At 36.9% G+C, this 15,411-nt stretch overlaps 1 protein-coding gene across 1 annotated transcript in view; it reads left to right on the top strand.

Moving 5' to 3' along the window:
* The first annotated feature begins 402 nt into the window (after window positions 1-402).
* Window positions 403-15,411, top strand: part of NUBPL (nucleotide binding protein like) — a 148,596-nt gene continuing 133,587 nt past the window's right edge. Inside the window, exons 1-3 of the mRNA XM_034994643.1 lie at window positions 403-545; window positions 1,113-1,260; window positions 5,329-5,363. Coding sequence (XP_034850534.1) covers window positions 438-545; window positions 1,113-1,260; window positions 5,329-5,363 — 291 coding nt within the window. The 5' untranslated portion in view covers window positions 403-437. The remainder of the gene's footprint in view (window positions 546-1,112; window positions 1,261-5,328; window positions 5,364-15,411) is intronic.

The following is a 15,411-nucleotide window of genomic DNA, read 5'->3' as shown; positions in this document are numbered from 1 at the left end:
CCAACTGAGCCACCCAGGCACCCCAGTGGGAATGTTTAAGTTACCATATTCTGCGCAGTTGAGAACCTGGAGTCACTTTCAAATTCTACCATTTCCTACTTCTTTTCAGTCCGGTCAAGTCTCTAAACTTTAAGTCTCATTTCTTACCACTGAAAAGAGGATACTAGTAAGAGTCTCCTATCTACCTACCCGAGGATTTCTGTGAGGACCAAATGGATGAGGTATGTGAAAAACGCTTCACAAACATTTGGTAAACTCTGTGAAATATTTGTACCTGGCTACGAACATGACTGCATTAACAAGTTGGGCTGCCCGGCGGGAGAAACTCAAAGGCGGCTCGTCTCTAGGGAGAGGAAGCCGAGCGTTACTACGTGACGTCATCACCCTACGACGGCCGCGCCGGTTTCCGGGCTGGGCTTAAAGCCGTGTTCCGCGCTATGGGGTGTTGGCAGCGTTTGTTGATTTTTGGCGGGGTATCGCTTCGGGTTGGTGGCCGGGCCAGTGTCCCGCTTGGGGGAAGCCGAGTGTTGGTTTGTCGGCGCCAGGTTCGTGGTGCTGCTGGACAGGGGGAGGCGGAAGGGACGGAGATGCTGGGGCGGCAGGGCCGCAGGTGTCCCGGCATAACCTTGCCGAGGACTCGCCTCAGACCTTAACGCCCCCCGCCCCCCACTCGGCGGCAAAGTGAGGCCCCAGTTGGCTGGACGTCCCCACTTTCCAAGCAGGCCCCCAGAAGGACCAGGCCGAGGCGTGGAGGGACATGAAGCAGATGTCTAGACCATGGATGTGTGACTTGTGCCTTGTTTTCTCTGTTAGTTTATTTAAAAAATAGGTTAAAAAGAAGGAAAGGTGGAGGATTTAACTCCGTAGAGAGTCAGTTTATTTACTTTCCATTTTCAACGTCTGCGTATCCTGGCAGATAAATTTCAGCTTTATCAGTGTATTTCCACGGCTGTGATCCATAGCAGTAGGTAGATAGTACAAAAGACCCAACAAATGGAGATCAGCAGAATTAACCTAGAAAAGAAAGCCCTATTACAAACTCCGAATTTTTACTTTAACAGAATGATAATAGAGATGGCTTATTTTAAAACTTTTTTTTTTTTTTTTTTAAGTTATCTGGCGCTGACAGTGAGACCCTAAAACAAAGAAGAGCACAAATCATGTCCCGAGGACTTCCAAAGCAGAAACCAATAGAAGGTGTAAAGCAAGTTATAGTTGTGGCTTCTGGAAAAGGTGGAGTTGGAAAGTCTACTACAGCAGGTATTATAAGATATTCTGATCTCAGGAATTTATGGCAACTGGCAAGTGCACAGGATTAAAATTATAGTTTTGATTTTTAAAGAGTTATTTGTGAAATTCCGTAGTGTCAGGAGTTGGTAGTGATTAGGAATTTAGATTAGCAGTTTGAAAAAACTAGGTACATAGCCAGGTCTTTGACTCCCTTAACTGAGGAAAAGGTGGTCAGATTCCCCATCAGATCTTCAGTTTACTTAACTGTAAAATGGCAATGACGATAACCTTTTTCATAGGGTGGCCATGTAAATTAAATAAGCTAACCACTTAGCCCAGTGTCTCCTACATAGTAAGTGCTCAATATTTGGTTGCTGTTATTATTTTTTAAACGTTTAGTAACTTTAACACTAAATATTTGTTCTTTGATATTCTTTTCCAGTCTATCAATGTACATATAGCTACACAGTTGCAAAGAGACTTTTTACGTTATTGTGGCCTTTTTTATTTAACCATAATATAATTTTCAACATTCATAAAATCAGCATTGATAAATAATTTGAAAATTTGTGAAGGTTTAACATTGTTTTAATTGTTTAAAATATCATCTATATATCTTTTATATTAATAATACTGGAGCAGAGAATTTGTTTTTGGTGGCTCTTTTTAATTGATTGTAGATTTCATTGTGACTGAAATGCTGCTTTCAGATTCATAGGAGACATGCCACCAGATATAAAAGAGTTACCATCCAAGACTAATAATCAGATAGTCCCCAAATTTTTCAAAAGAAATTTTCAGAAATTTTTAAATATTTATTTATTTATTTGAGAGAGAGAGAGAAAGAAAGAAAACGAGGAGGGGGAGGGGCAGAGGGAGAAGGAGAGAGAGTATCCTTGAGCAGATTCCCTGCTGAGCATGGAGCCTGATGCCAGACTCTATCCCAGGGCCCTGAGGTCAGGACCCAAGCCAAAATCAAGAGCCTAACCACCTGAGCTACCCAGGCACCCCAGAAATTTCTTATTCCAGGTTAATAATGTAAAAGGATAATGACTTCCCTTCTTCCAATCCTGCACAACAGAAGTAACTTATATTATTAATTTGGAGTCATAAACCCCCCCCTTTTTTTTAAAGATATATTTATTTTAGAGAAAGAGAGCATGAGCAGGAGGGGCAGACTGAAAGGAGAGAATCGCAAGCAGACTCTGCACTAAGTGCAGAGACCGACTCAGGGCTCAACTTCACAACCCTGAGATTACAACCTGAGCCAAAATCAAGAGCCTGTCTCTTAACTGACTGCACCACCCAGGCGCTCCTGGAGTCATAAACACTCTTACTATTGCCTTGTATTTAATTTTCAGTCATTTCAATAGGAATGGCTGCTAATTCAGGTCTTATGTAGTCTATCTTTTTTGCAGGAGATTTTTAAAAAATGACTATTGTATTTTATTTGTCGATTTTCATGTAGTTCTAGATTGACAAGATCTTTTAAATTACAATTTTTTTTCCAGATTGTTAACCTAAAGTTGGGGGATATATGTACCTTAAAATTCTTCAGTTCCATTGAAATCAATGACATTTTGAAATAAGAAGGGCTAGTACAGAGTTCTGTGACTAAAGGTCTTGTCTCTTCACGTAAAAAGCCATTTTTAGTAATTTCCCAGTATAGCAGTTTTATGGTTGTACAGCCAGCTACAAATCCAGCTATATAGTTTATTAGCTTAATTTTTTTTTCTCATTTTGACCTGAAGGTAATTGTGGAAGAGTGTTTCAGATGTTTTGAAGAAAATAAGATTTACCAAGTATTATAGTTATAATAGACCTATAATAGTATTACTGTTTGATACTGTATTATTATTATTATTTTTTAAGATTTTATTTATTTGCGAGAGAGAGAATGAGAGACCGAGAGCATGAGAGGGAGGAGGGTCAGAGGGAGAAGCAGACTCCCTGCTGAGCAGGGAGCCTGATGTGGGACTCGATCCCGGGACTCCAGGATCATGACCTGAGCTGAAGGCAGTCGCTTAACCAACTGAGCCACCCAGGCGCCCTGATACTGTATTATTATTAAAAAATGATCAGTGATTATTCCTAATGAATTAATGCTATATGCTACACATTTTTACTTTCCCTCCTAAGGGCCTACAATCCATTTACTTAATATTTTGTTTTTAAAATTTAGAAGGTTTTGGTCTTTGGTTGTAGAATCCACCTCTTCTTGTTTTTTGAAAATTCAGAGTACATTTATTTGTTTTCAGTAATGGGAATTCCTTTGCATGCTCTGTGATTACTTGGACTGGTTAAAGATGGAGAATATTTTCATGATGATATCCCTAAGTTCTTCGAGTTTTATGCAATATAATTTGTTGGGTCTATAGGCAATGTTTGTTTAAAACATTGTTTTTGTATTTGGTTAGCAGATCTATTGTCATGGAATGTGACAGCATAAATAGGAAAATCTATGAGAAAATATGCAGTTGTGACACATAGTAGGTGTTTCAGTAAATGCCCCTTCCTTGCTTTTTTTCTTTGTTAGCATTAAACCATCTGCCCCAAGGAACTGGCCTTTGCTTTTTTCTGACAGCTCTATTTGCATACATAAGTCTTAGAAATAAGTTGTTTTTGTGTGACTCTGTTGCTATTATATTTCTTTCATATATACACACACACACACACACACACACATATTATATACATGTTTGGGACTATATGTATGTTCCAAACTATCTCAAAATTTTTCCCATTTGAATATGTATGCTAGAGATTTTTTTCAGTTAGAATGATGATACATGGTTAATACAAACATGCTCTGTGATTCCATTGTATAAATGTGAGAAGATCCTAACACTGAAATGAAGTAGTCTCTAAAAATTTCTGCTTAATAGTTAGATGGTTTAATCTATGATATACCTGAAATTCAGAATTATTTGATAATTTATAGAAATTAATTTGTCAAGTGACATGTCCTAGGCTAAGTACTTTATATCAGTATTTCATTTAATTCTCACAACAGTTATGAAATAGGAATTATCCTCATTTTATAGAGGAGGAAAATAGATTTAGGGGTAAAATATCTTACTCAAGGTTATATAATAGAAGGTGGTAGAACTAGGATTTGAACCAGGTCTACTTTGAAAATTTATGCTCTTAAACTACTTTATTTAGTTATTTACTTTTTTTTTTAAGATTTTGTTTATTTATTTGACAGAGAGAGACAGCGAGATAGAGAACACAAGCCAGGGCAGTGGGATGGGGAGAGGCAGGCTTCCGCTGAACAGGGAGCCTGATGCAGTGCTCGATCCCAGGACTCTGGGATCATGACCTGAGACGAAGGCAGATGCTTAACGACTGAGCCACCCAGGTGCCCCTGCTCTTAACTACTTTAAAGGAAATAATCTCAGCATCATTTATAACATTGTTCTATTAAATAAATGTGATTCACAGTATGAAAGTCTACTTACCAGTCTTGGAAATTTGTTACCTTCGGACCTCTCTTCATCTCAGATGTAGCATTATCTCTATTGCTGGGCTCAAGGTGGTTTTGGGACTACTTTCCTTCTATAAAGAAGGATTCTCTAGCAATAGGCAGTTTTGGGAACATGTTTTATTGCCTTACCTTTGACCCTCTTCCCTTTCCTCTGCAGAGTGGTCCAGCCTTTCATACGTGGGTATTTGTGAGTTAGGTATTTGGAATTCCTGCATTATCGGCATTTATTTTTAAAAGGCAATAGGATCATATACATTTTTATTTATTAAAAGGTATATATTTTTTAGGCAAAATGTTTTTGAAAATAATTGAACTATATATACCAGTAACATTGTTTTTTAAAAACTAAATAAACAAAATTATAACAGGTTATAAAAATGAATCGTTTAAAATGTTAATTGTAGGGCAGGCATCTGTTGCTTATGTTGGAATGTTACTCTTTTTTGTCTTTCTTACTTGCTGTATTCTGTCCATGTCTTTGTTTTTTATAAGTAAAGGAGATACATTAAAAATATCTGTGCTTTGGTTATTACATTGAAAATATTAGAAGGCAAACTGAATTTTAGTAGAAGAAAGTTACTAAATTTAATTACTTTTTTTGTTTCTTACAGTGAACCTTGCACTTGCACTAGCAGCGAATGATTTGGTAGGTGTTTATTAATAAAAATATTAATTGATTAAAATGTTTTTTAAGGAAATGATAAAGAGCATATTTTTCATTTACTCTGTCAGGGGCTATATAGTGTAGCTGTAGTCCCTTGCATTTCTTTAAGGAACTAAGAAATCTGCTATAAGTACTGAGTACATCTAATGATAATGATGAAAATGGAAGGGGTCAAAGAATTCAGGCAGTGTTTAGAAGGTAGAGAAGGCAAGGAAATGGATTCTTCCTTAGAGCTTCCAAAAGATATGTAATTCTGCCAACGCCTTAATTTTAGCTCATTGAAACCCATTTTGGACTTCTGTGATAACTTCTCACAGTAGAAATAAGAAATAAATATGGATGGGAATTCAGTTTTCTTAGTTCTTAAATTTCCAAAGATGTCTTTATTTTGCCTTTGTATTTGATTTGACTAGATGTAGAATTCCAGGTTCAAAATAATTGCATCTCTGAACCTTGTAAAGGACATTCCTTTTTCTTCTCTCATGCTAATGAAATGTCTGATGCTAGTCTGATTCATATTGCTTTGTAATAACCTGTGTTTTTCCCCTCCAAGCTTTTAGAGTTTTCTTTATGTCTTTTAAGTTTAGAAATGTCACAAATACGCGTCCAATTGTTGACTTCAAAATTTTTTACCTGGTTGGAAATTAGCCAGGCAGTATCAAGGTTTGAAATTTCTTCCTTGATTACTTAAGTGGTATGTTTGTTCTGTCTCCAGAAACCTATTAGATAGCTATTAACCCTTTATGCTTGTTAATTTGTCTCTCATAATCTCCATCTCTTTGTCTTTTGCTGTATGTTTTGGAAGATGTCTTAGGCTATTTTCCACACTGCTTTGTTGGGTTTTAGTTGTTATTTAGCCCTTTGATTTTTATTTTTAAATTCAGGAATTCTATGTTTTCCAGGTTTCTAGGACTCTTTGTTATTTTACAAATACTGGAAAAACAATGGCTGTATCATTTGTTTGAATCTCTCTGAGGATGCTAATTAAAATTTATTAAAAAATTGTTCCTTTTAATGATCTCTGTTTACTTAGCATGGTGGTTCTTATAATGTGGTCCTTAGACCAGCAGAATCATCATCACCTGGGAACTTGTTAGACATACAAAATCTTGAGCCCATCCTAAACCTAATGAATCAGAATCCATGAGGGTGGAATCCTGCAGTCTGTGTGTGTGTTTTTTATACAACCTATTTTTAATTTGATTTAATTTATTTTTTATTTTTTAAATTATTATGTTAATCAGCATACATTACATCGTTAGTTTTTGATGTAGTGTTCCATGATTCATTATTTGCGTATAACACCCAGTGCTCCATGCAGAACGTGCCCTCTTTAATACCCATCACCAGGCTAACCCATCCTCCCACCCCCTCCCCTCTAGAACCCTCAGTTTGTTTTTCAGAGTCCATCGTCTCATGGTTCATCTCCCCCTCCGATTTCCCACCCCTTCATTCTTCCCCTCCTGCTATCATCTTTTTTTTTTTTTTTAACATATAATGTATTATTTGTTTCAGAGGTACAGATCTGTGATTCAACAGTCTTGCACAATTCACAGCGCTCACCATAGCACATATGCTCCCCAATGTCTATCACCCAGCTGCCCCATCCCTCCCACCCCCCGCCACTCCAGCAACCCTCAGTTTGTTTCCTGAGATTAAGAATTCCTCATATCAGTGACGTCATATGATACATGTCTTTCTCTGATTGACTTATTTCGCTCAGCATAACACCCTCCAGTTCCATCCACGTCATTGCAAATGGCAAGATTTCATGATGGCTGCATAATATTCCATTGTATATATATACCACATCTTCTTTATCCATTCATCTGTCGATGGACATCTTGGCTCTTTCCATAGTTTGGCTATTATGGACATTGCTGCTATAAACATCGGGGTGCATGTACCCCTTTGGATCCCTACATTTGTATCTTTGGGGTAAATACCCAGTAGTGCAATTGCTGGATCATATGGTAGCTCTATTTTCAACTTTTTGAAGAACCTCCATACTGTTTTCCAGAGTGGCTGCACCAGCTTGCATTCCCACCAACAGTGTAGGAGGGTTCCCCTTTCTCCGCATCCTCGCCAGCATCTGTCGTTTCCTGACTTGTTAATTTTAGCCATTCTGACTGGTGTGAGGTGATATCTCATTGAGGTTTTGATTTGGATTTCCCTGATTTAATTTTTTACTGAAGTGTATTCAACATACAGTGTTATATTAGCTGGAATCTGTGTTCCAACCAGTCCTAGAGATGATTTTGATGCATGCTAATGTTTGAGAATCATGGATCTAGAGTTTGTGAAAACTCTTGTCTGCTGATGGCATCCTTTTTTGTTTTCTAGTGTGGTTATTGTTTTTTATTTAGTTTTAAACCATTTCTTCTCTTGTTTCAATGGGAATTTGGAGAGAAGAGAGATAATCGTGTGTTTAGGCAGCCTTATTGAAGTAAGAGCCAGTAATACATTTTTAAAAATAATTTTTATTAGGGCACTTGGTTACCCTGGAGAAGAGACTCCATCTTCCTTAAAGAAGGGAAGAAACAGGGAAGATCCAGTGGATGGGAAGGTAGATAATTTGTAGGTGTGGGGATCTTTTAAGTTGGTATCATTTCAGCCAAAGCTTTGAGTCTTAAGTCAGTATGAAGCAACGGTATAATAAGGGATCAAAAGAGGAAAAGAATGGTTAAAAAGGGGTTGATTCCTTCATGTTAAATATTGCTAGTCTTTTTTTTTTTTTTAAGGTGTTTTGAATTTATTTGATAGAGCACAAGCAGGTGGAGCAGAAGACAGAGGGAGAGGGAGAAGCAGGCTTTTTGCTGAGCAGAGAGCCTGACCTGGGGCTTGATCCCGGGACCCTGGGATCATGACCTGAGCCGAAGGCAGAGGCTTAACTGACTGAGCCACCCAGGTGCCCCAAATATTGCTAATCTTGATGAAATGGTAGCTCAGAAAATTTTTTTTGTGTTTCTGTGTTTGTTTGTTTGTTTGTTTTCTTTTTCTTTCAGGGAGCAGGGTTGAAAGCAGATTCATCTTTAGTGCTTTATATGTATGACAGGGAAATTGGCAACAAGAAAGGAAAAGCAGTAACACTTTACCTGGCTCATTTCTTCAGAAGCCTTTAGTATCGTTAAGTGTTTTTAAACATGTTTGTAAAATCTTCCTTAGGAAGGTCTTTAGTATTCTGTGATCCTGATAAGGAGTTTTTTGTTTTTTATTTCTTGATTTTTTTTTTTTTTTAAGCAAAGTTAGTGTTTTTGATTCAGGACTAGTATGTTTGGCTTAAACTGTGCTTTGCCAGAGGACAGCTTGCATACAGAAAAGAAGAGCTATATCTGTTCTATATGATTTATATGTATCTGGCATAGTTTTGTACTCTGCATTTCCCAACTTAAGATTTTATTAATATTATACTTATTTGGAGGACATGTTTGGTCCTTAGGGGAAGCTCATGTTTCCTCCCAGCCCTTCTATTTGCTTGAGTTGATATGGATGGCCAGGATATGTCTCTTTATGGGGTTAAAAACTCCAGTTAGGATGGTGTCTTTGGAGCCTCTCCAGTGATTCATTCCCAGGGAGTCTTCATTCTGTGGAGTTTGTATTATAAAAGAGGTCTCTGATTTGCTTTTCTGTAGGCCATTTTTGTTCAAGACCTTGCTAACGTTTACCTCCTTTCTTTTCCATGGTTGGTACTTGCCCTTTTTCAGCACTGGAATAGGAAGATCCAGGTCCAGGAAAGGGAAACAGGACCAGGAAGCTATTCATTTTACTTTGGATATTGACCTTAGTAATCTCTAAACTAGACTGTAAACTGCAGGGGTGTGTGTAAGATAGTCCATTGGGATGTAGGAGGGAAATTTTTCTTTTCCATTTGTATTAATTTTTATCTTTTAAAATTTATGTTTTTTTGTGTATGTTTTATAATTTGTACTATGTTAGTATATATAGTCTATATAGTAGCTACAATGTAACTTATAAACAAATATATTAACATATATTGGGGATATATTTTTAAACATTTTTTACTGATTGGAGTGCATGATCAGAAAATTTCAGATGTCACTAGCCTAGGCAAAAGGAATTTCTGGGCTGGATCGGATGCCCAGTTTAAAAGAAGACTACTTTATAGATTGAGGTAAAGGACTTATGGGAATAGGGTGTGGATTTTCCCTTTTCTTTGTCTCTTGTACTTTACTTTGCGGATGTAGAAGGTAGTAATGCAGAGCAGAGTTTGAGATCATGTGTGCTATGCATCTGAATATTGCATCTAGTGATTAGTTGGAGCTGGCTTATGCTTGTTTGTGAGGGCCAATTGTTAAATTTTCAGGAATTTGGGAACTAGTTGATATCACGTTGTTACCATGAAATAGGCCATGGTGGGAGTATTTAAGTCATGGAAATTGGCAAATATTGAAAATCAGACACCCCACCCCACCCAGAGCCACTTGTTAAACATTTCCTGGCACACCATAGGTCATATATATTGACAATCATATTTTTTGATTTTTCTTTTTTTAGTTTTTTTTTTTTTTTAGAGAGGGAGAGGGGCAGAGTGTGGGGAGGGGCAGAGAGACAATCTTAAGCAGGCTCCACACCCAGCGCAGAGCCCGATGCGGGGCTGCCGAGATCATGACCTCAGCTGAAATCAAGAGTCTGGTGCTTAACCAACTGAGCCACCCAGGTGTCCCCTTTTTTCTATCTTCTTAACCATATCATGGATCTCATTCTTTTACAGTATAAATTTAATAAACAGTGAGAAGAGCACTGAGACTGGGAGAGGGAAACATAAAGCCTACCAGAAATCATTGATAAGCTTTGTGAGATTCCTGTCAGTTCAGTTCATTTTAGTCCAACAAATATTTGAGTACCTATAACACTCATTGCCAGACACCCTGGGAATATAAAGAAAAGTAACTGTGCTGTGGGAGTTCACAGCCTAAGACTACATTCACAAAACAGTGTTGTGTATGTGTATATGTATTTATATAAGTGTGTATATATTTCTGTGTATCTGTGTGTGTGTGTATTTTGGTGGTGTATAGATGGATTAGGTTCAATAATCGTTTCTTCTGTGAGTGAGAAAGTGCTAATTAAGACAACAGTTAAGGTTTTATTATGCTTCATAACAGTAGACACATTGTGTACTCTTAAAGGTTTTATAATCTCGTGAACACAAAAGGAAGATAAATGTCTTAAAATGATGAGATATATTCAAGGTCAAATATAGTAGTGTATCCTTCCGGGATGAGTAGCTTTTATTCTAGAGAAAAACAGTCTTCTTTTTTTTTCATAGAGCATTTTCATGCACATAATTGTATTTGGTTCTCACCAAAACCTGTAATGGAATGCCATAGTATTTATCAGTTTTACAGTCTTTATTGATTCTGCCCTATCCTTGCCACATTTCATCAGTCAGCAGATACCCTTGTTTCTGTCTCTGTGATATTCTTCCAATATGTATCTTTCTATTGTCACTATTCCCACTCTAACTAAGGCCCACATTACTATTTGGCTCATTTATTCATTTATATTTCAGTTATTGAGTGCCTATTCTATCCTAAGCACTTTGTTTGGAGGATACAGAAAGGAACGAGACACCCGGTCCCCGCCTTTGAGGAACTCAGACAAACAGACCACTGCAATGGTCTAATCCATTACCTGCTCATGCTCAGATCCATTCAGTACATAATGCCTGATTACTCTTACTAAAGCACTATTGGAATTACATCACTCCCCTACTTAGCATCACTACTGAATGCCTTTGCTGGTATTCAAGATCCTCAACCATCTGGCTTCCATCTGCCTTCATAGGTTTGTGTTTAGCTTATCTTCTAAATGGTCTTTGTGCTCTGGCCAGTCTGGGTTACTTGAAGTTGTATGTTCTTGCTAGCATCCAGCCTTTCTTGTACATTTCTAATTGAGTACTCTCTTCACCTTTCTTTAGCTTACATGCCCTGTCTTCCAGGCTGGCATTTATGGCTGTGCTGATTATATCATGCACAAAGGTGCTTGTCACGGAGGTTGAGTGATGACAGAAATCCAGACTACCCTCTTCTTGTACAACTGCAGGCTGCATTCTTTTTTTGTTTTGTTTTGTTTTATTTTATTTATTTATTTTTTAAGTAAGCTCTAGACCCAACTTGGGGCTTGAACTCACAACCCCAAGATCAAGAGTCACATGTTGTACCAGAGCCAGCCAGGTGCCCCTGCAGGCTGCATTCTAATTCACACAGAGACACTATATGAGCAGCTTTGCCCTGAGGGGCAGCTTAGTGAAGTGCTCCCTGAATTCCTCTCTTTTTCCATCTTGGGAAATCTAGTAGCGCTATTTCTTTGTATGATTATTGTGCCCATGCAATTATTCTGGTAATTTTTATAATAACAAATGATATAACTAACATTTATTGAGCATTTATTATATGTCAAGCACTGTTCCTCATGACATGGATCTTAACTCATTTATGTTTCATAGCAACCGTATGGGAATCGATAACTATTATTATGATCCCTTTTGTAGATAGAAAGGAGAAGTATTTGGAGGCTGAATATTTTGCCCAGGGTCACTGAGGAAGTAAATGGCAGAACCAAGATTTGAATGCCAACCTAGATCCTGTGCTCTTAACCTACTTGCTCAACTGCTTCTATCTTAGCTAGATTCTTAATGATTAAAGATTGTGTCGTCTTCATCCTTGGCTACCCTTAGCAGCTAGCACAGTGCTTTATGACTTTGGAAATGCACAATAAATGTTTGCTGCATTGATGAATTGAGTATATAGAATGGTTTCACGGTATGTTAAGTGCAAAGTTTTGTTTTGTTTTGTTTTTTGAGAAGTGGTCTGGGATGAGGGGACTTTTTGTGGCTTAGTGGGCTATTCAGTGTTTTTTTCTTGCTTCTTAAAAGCACATTCTGTGATTCCACTTAACCCTCATCTCATTTTATACTCTTTATCTGCCAATCTCATTTTTCCCCCTGCTCCAGTTACTACTAATGTGCCCTTGATTCCAAATTCATCACCAGCCCGGATCTCTCTCCTGGGTACCAGACCTGTCTAGTTGTCTCTGTAGACATCCGCTTGAATGCAGGCATTCAGGCTCAGTGTGTGTAAAACCAAACTCTTTTTTTCCTCTAACTTTGTCCTGTGGGGTCATTTGGTTCCTGCCCACCTTCAAATTAGTTGCCTGTTCCTGCTGCTTCTACCACTTAAAGTTCTCTAGATTGGGTACTCTCATTTCATTCCTTAATGCTGCTGCTTTATTCAGACTCTTACCATGTATCTTCTGTGAGGCAACCCCTGCTCTCTATTTTCTCTGCTATGATGTTTCAAGGAAAGGACTATCACTTGCCATATTATTTTAGAGGAGTTTGTTTACTTGTTTATCTCCTATGCTAGTCTGTGAACCTTTTAGGGTCAGTGGTTTTGGTCTTATTCCTCTTTTTTTTTAATCCTCAGTGCTTAGTCCAGTGATGGTATATAGTAGATTCTTGGTGAATGTTGGTAATAACTGTGGAACATACTAAATAAAGGGTGGTTGTGAATATATATATACACATACATTTATATTTCATTTCTGTGGCAGATTCTAAGTGTTGGATAAGTTGTTTATAATTTGTTCACTGCTAAATTAGGTCCTTTTTTTACTGAGGAAATGAAATAATTAAAATTCAAATGGGATAATATATGTGAAGAGCTTAGCAAACTGACTGATACATAGTAAGTTCTAAATCACTTTTTAGTATGGGTGGCTAAATAAAAGCTTTTTGTAAGTAATATTTCAAAATAAAAGCTGATACATGTTTTACTTACTTGACTGTTTTTACAAAACTTATTTTAGGTTTTTACTTAATTTCCATTGCTAGAATGAATCATTAGAATTAAACTTCAAGATGGAAAATGAAGCAGTATTATTTTCAAAGAGTTTGTGTTTTTTGTTTTTTTTTCCATTGATGTTTATCTTAAGATATTTTTTTCCCATGATCTTATAATGTCTTTACACTTATTCCTTCCAGACATACTTCTCTTCTTCACAAGTTATCACTTAGTGGTTCTTTAAATATAATTAAGATTATCTTAAGCCTTTGAATTTCTGTGATCATGTTAGGAAAAATTAGGAAGTTTTAGTTCAAGATTTAGTTTTGGTTTTTGAAAAGTTCAGTGATCTTGGAACATGTTATGTACCACCACTTAAAACACTGTGATTTTCTTCATTAATAGTTACATGTATAGCAGTTAATAGTTATGTGTATAGCTTTTTGATATACAGAACTGGGCTTGATTCTGGCTCTGCCTCTTGGAAACTGTATGACTTTTACCTGTACCTACCTCCTAACGTTGTAAGTATTAAAGGAGGTAATGTATATAAAGCATGAAGCAGTGTCTGGCACATAATAAATGCTAATAAGAGCTATTCTTATTAGCTACCACAGTACTCCACATGCCAACCTGGACATGTTCTTATAATCTGGATTATTAGTTACGATGTGAATTTGGATTAAATATGGATGAAGCTGTGTTTCTCACAATTACCTATGTGAAATCCTGATGTATACTACTTAGTTCAAGTTCGTAAGGTTGGGGCCCATCTTTGCTTTAATGCCAGTGTTGTGAGGGGATTGCACTATATTAAATTGACCTGTTCTTAATGTTTTTTTTTAAAAATCATAGTTTTGTGGTATATGTAACAGATACATTTCTTATACAAAATATTTTGTTTCAGTATTGTGGTTAGCTATTTTGGAGGAAGGTACACTATTAGTGTTTAAAGTATAATTATTTTAAAGTTAAAGGGAAACTGGGGCAAGAGATCCAGAAGGAGCAATTGGCAAAACTATCATTTTTTGCTTCTTTTAGTTCTTCAATTCAAAGGTAATTCTTGGGAAGAAGTGTGTTTTATAAGTGCATTCGAATTCATAAATTTTGACTTTTACCAAGGAGAAAGAGACACCGAAAATATATTTGCAATTAGAGCAAAAGTCTTTGCTAAAACCAAGAATTTCTTTTGGGATATATGGAGCTATTCTTAATAATTGATGACTTTTCTTTCAAATATTTGATAATTGTGATGGCTACACATATTCAAACGTACATGGAGAATTATCACTTTATAATCAGTGAAAAAAAATGAGTAGATTTCTAATGAATTACTTTTTCTTATTCCTTCACCTATAGATTTGTTCATTCATTCATTCATCAACCATTTATTGAAGGCCTGTCTTCTCCTAGGTGCTCTGCTTAGCGTGGGGATGCAGCATTAAAAAGCCCTGCCTCTGTCCTCATCTTAGTTATTTTACAGCCTGAGTGACTGGGAGATTGTCATTTCTATTCAGAGCAGGGATCTCTCTATGACTTGAGGATTCTTGTTTCTAGTCTTTTTTCTTTCCCATTTATCACTGATGGCTTTTTCCACTCTTAAGCCTTCTATTCCATTCCAGTTTCTTCACTTCTATTACACATGAAAAATGGACCTTTCATTGGTAATGTATTTATTATTTTCTTCCTCTATCTAGTGTATCTTTATATAGTCATCATGATCTCTTGTCTCCTCCTGCCTCAGAGAAAGAGATATCACACTTAATGCCTTTATGGACTCTTCATCCTTCACTTCCTACCTTTACTAAGACTTTGATTCATTAATTCTTCTTTTTGGTTATCTTCAGTTTCTCTTTACTAATTCCTTCCTTTTGGTCTATAGATCTACTGGTTTTACTCATACACACTGAAAAATATGAATGTGTATTTTTTGAGTTAGTGAATAAAACAGCAGATCTTCTTTACCTGTACTCTTTCCCTCAAACTTCTGCCCTCTGATACTTTCCCATTATAGCCATACTCATACTGGAGAGAGTAGTCTACACTGGTTGTGTCAGTTTACCCAATTCTCAGTTATTTCTCAACTTCTGTAATTTGACTTCTTATCACCATACTGTTGGATTTCCTCTCCCAGTTACCAACTATCTGCCAAGTATATTTGTTCCCTTTCTCTTGATTCTACTTGATTTTTCTCCCTCATACATACATGTCCTCCCTTTGTTTTC

Source organism: Mirounga leonina, unplaced genomic scaffold, assembly GCF_011800145.1.
Source record: "Mirounga leonina isolate KUSES-001 unplaced genomic scaffold, KU_Mleo_1.0 Mir_91, whole genome shotgun sequence".
NCBI classification, from domain to species: domain Eukaryota; kingdom Metazoa; phylum Chordata; class Mammalia; order Carnivora; family Phocidae; genus Mirounga; species Mirounga leonina.
The sequence above is the reverse complement of the archived record's forward strand: the minus strand, read 5'-3'. Positions and strand labels throughout refer to the sequence as shown.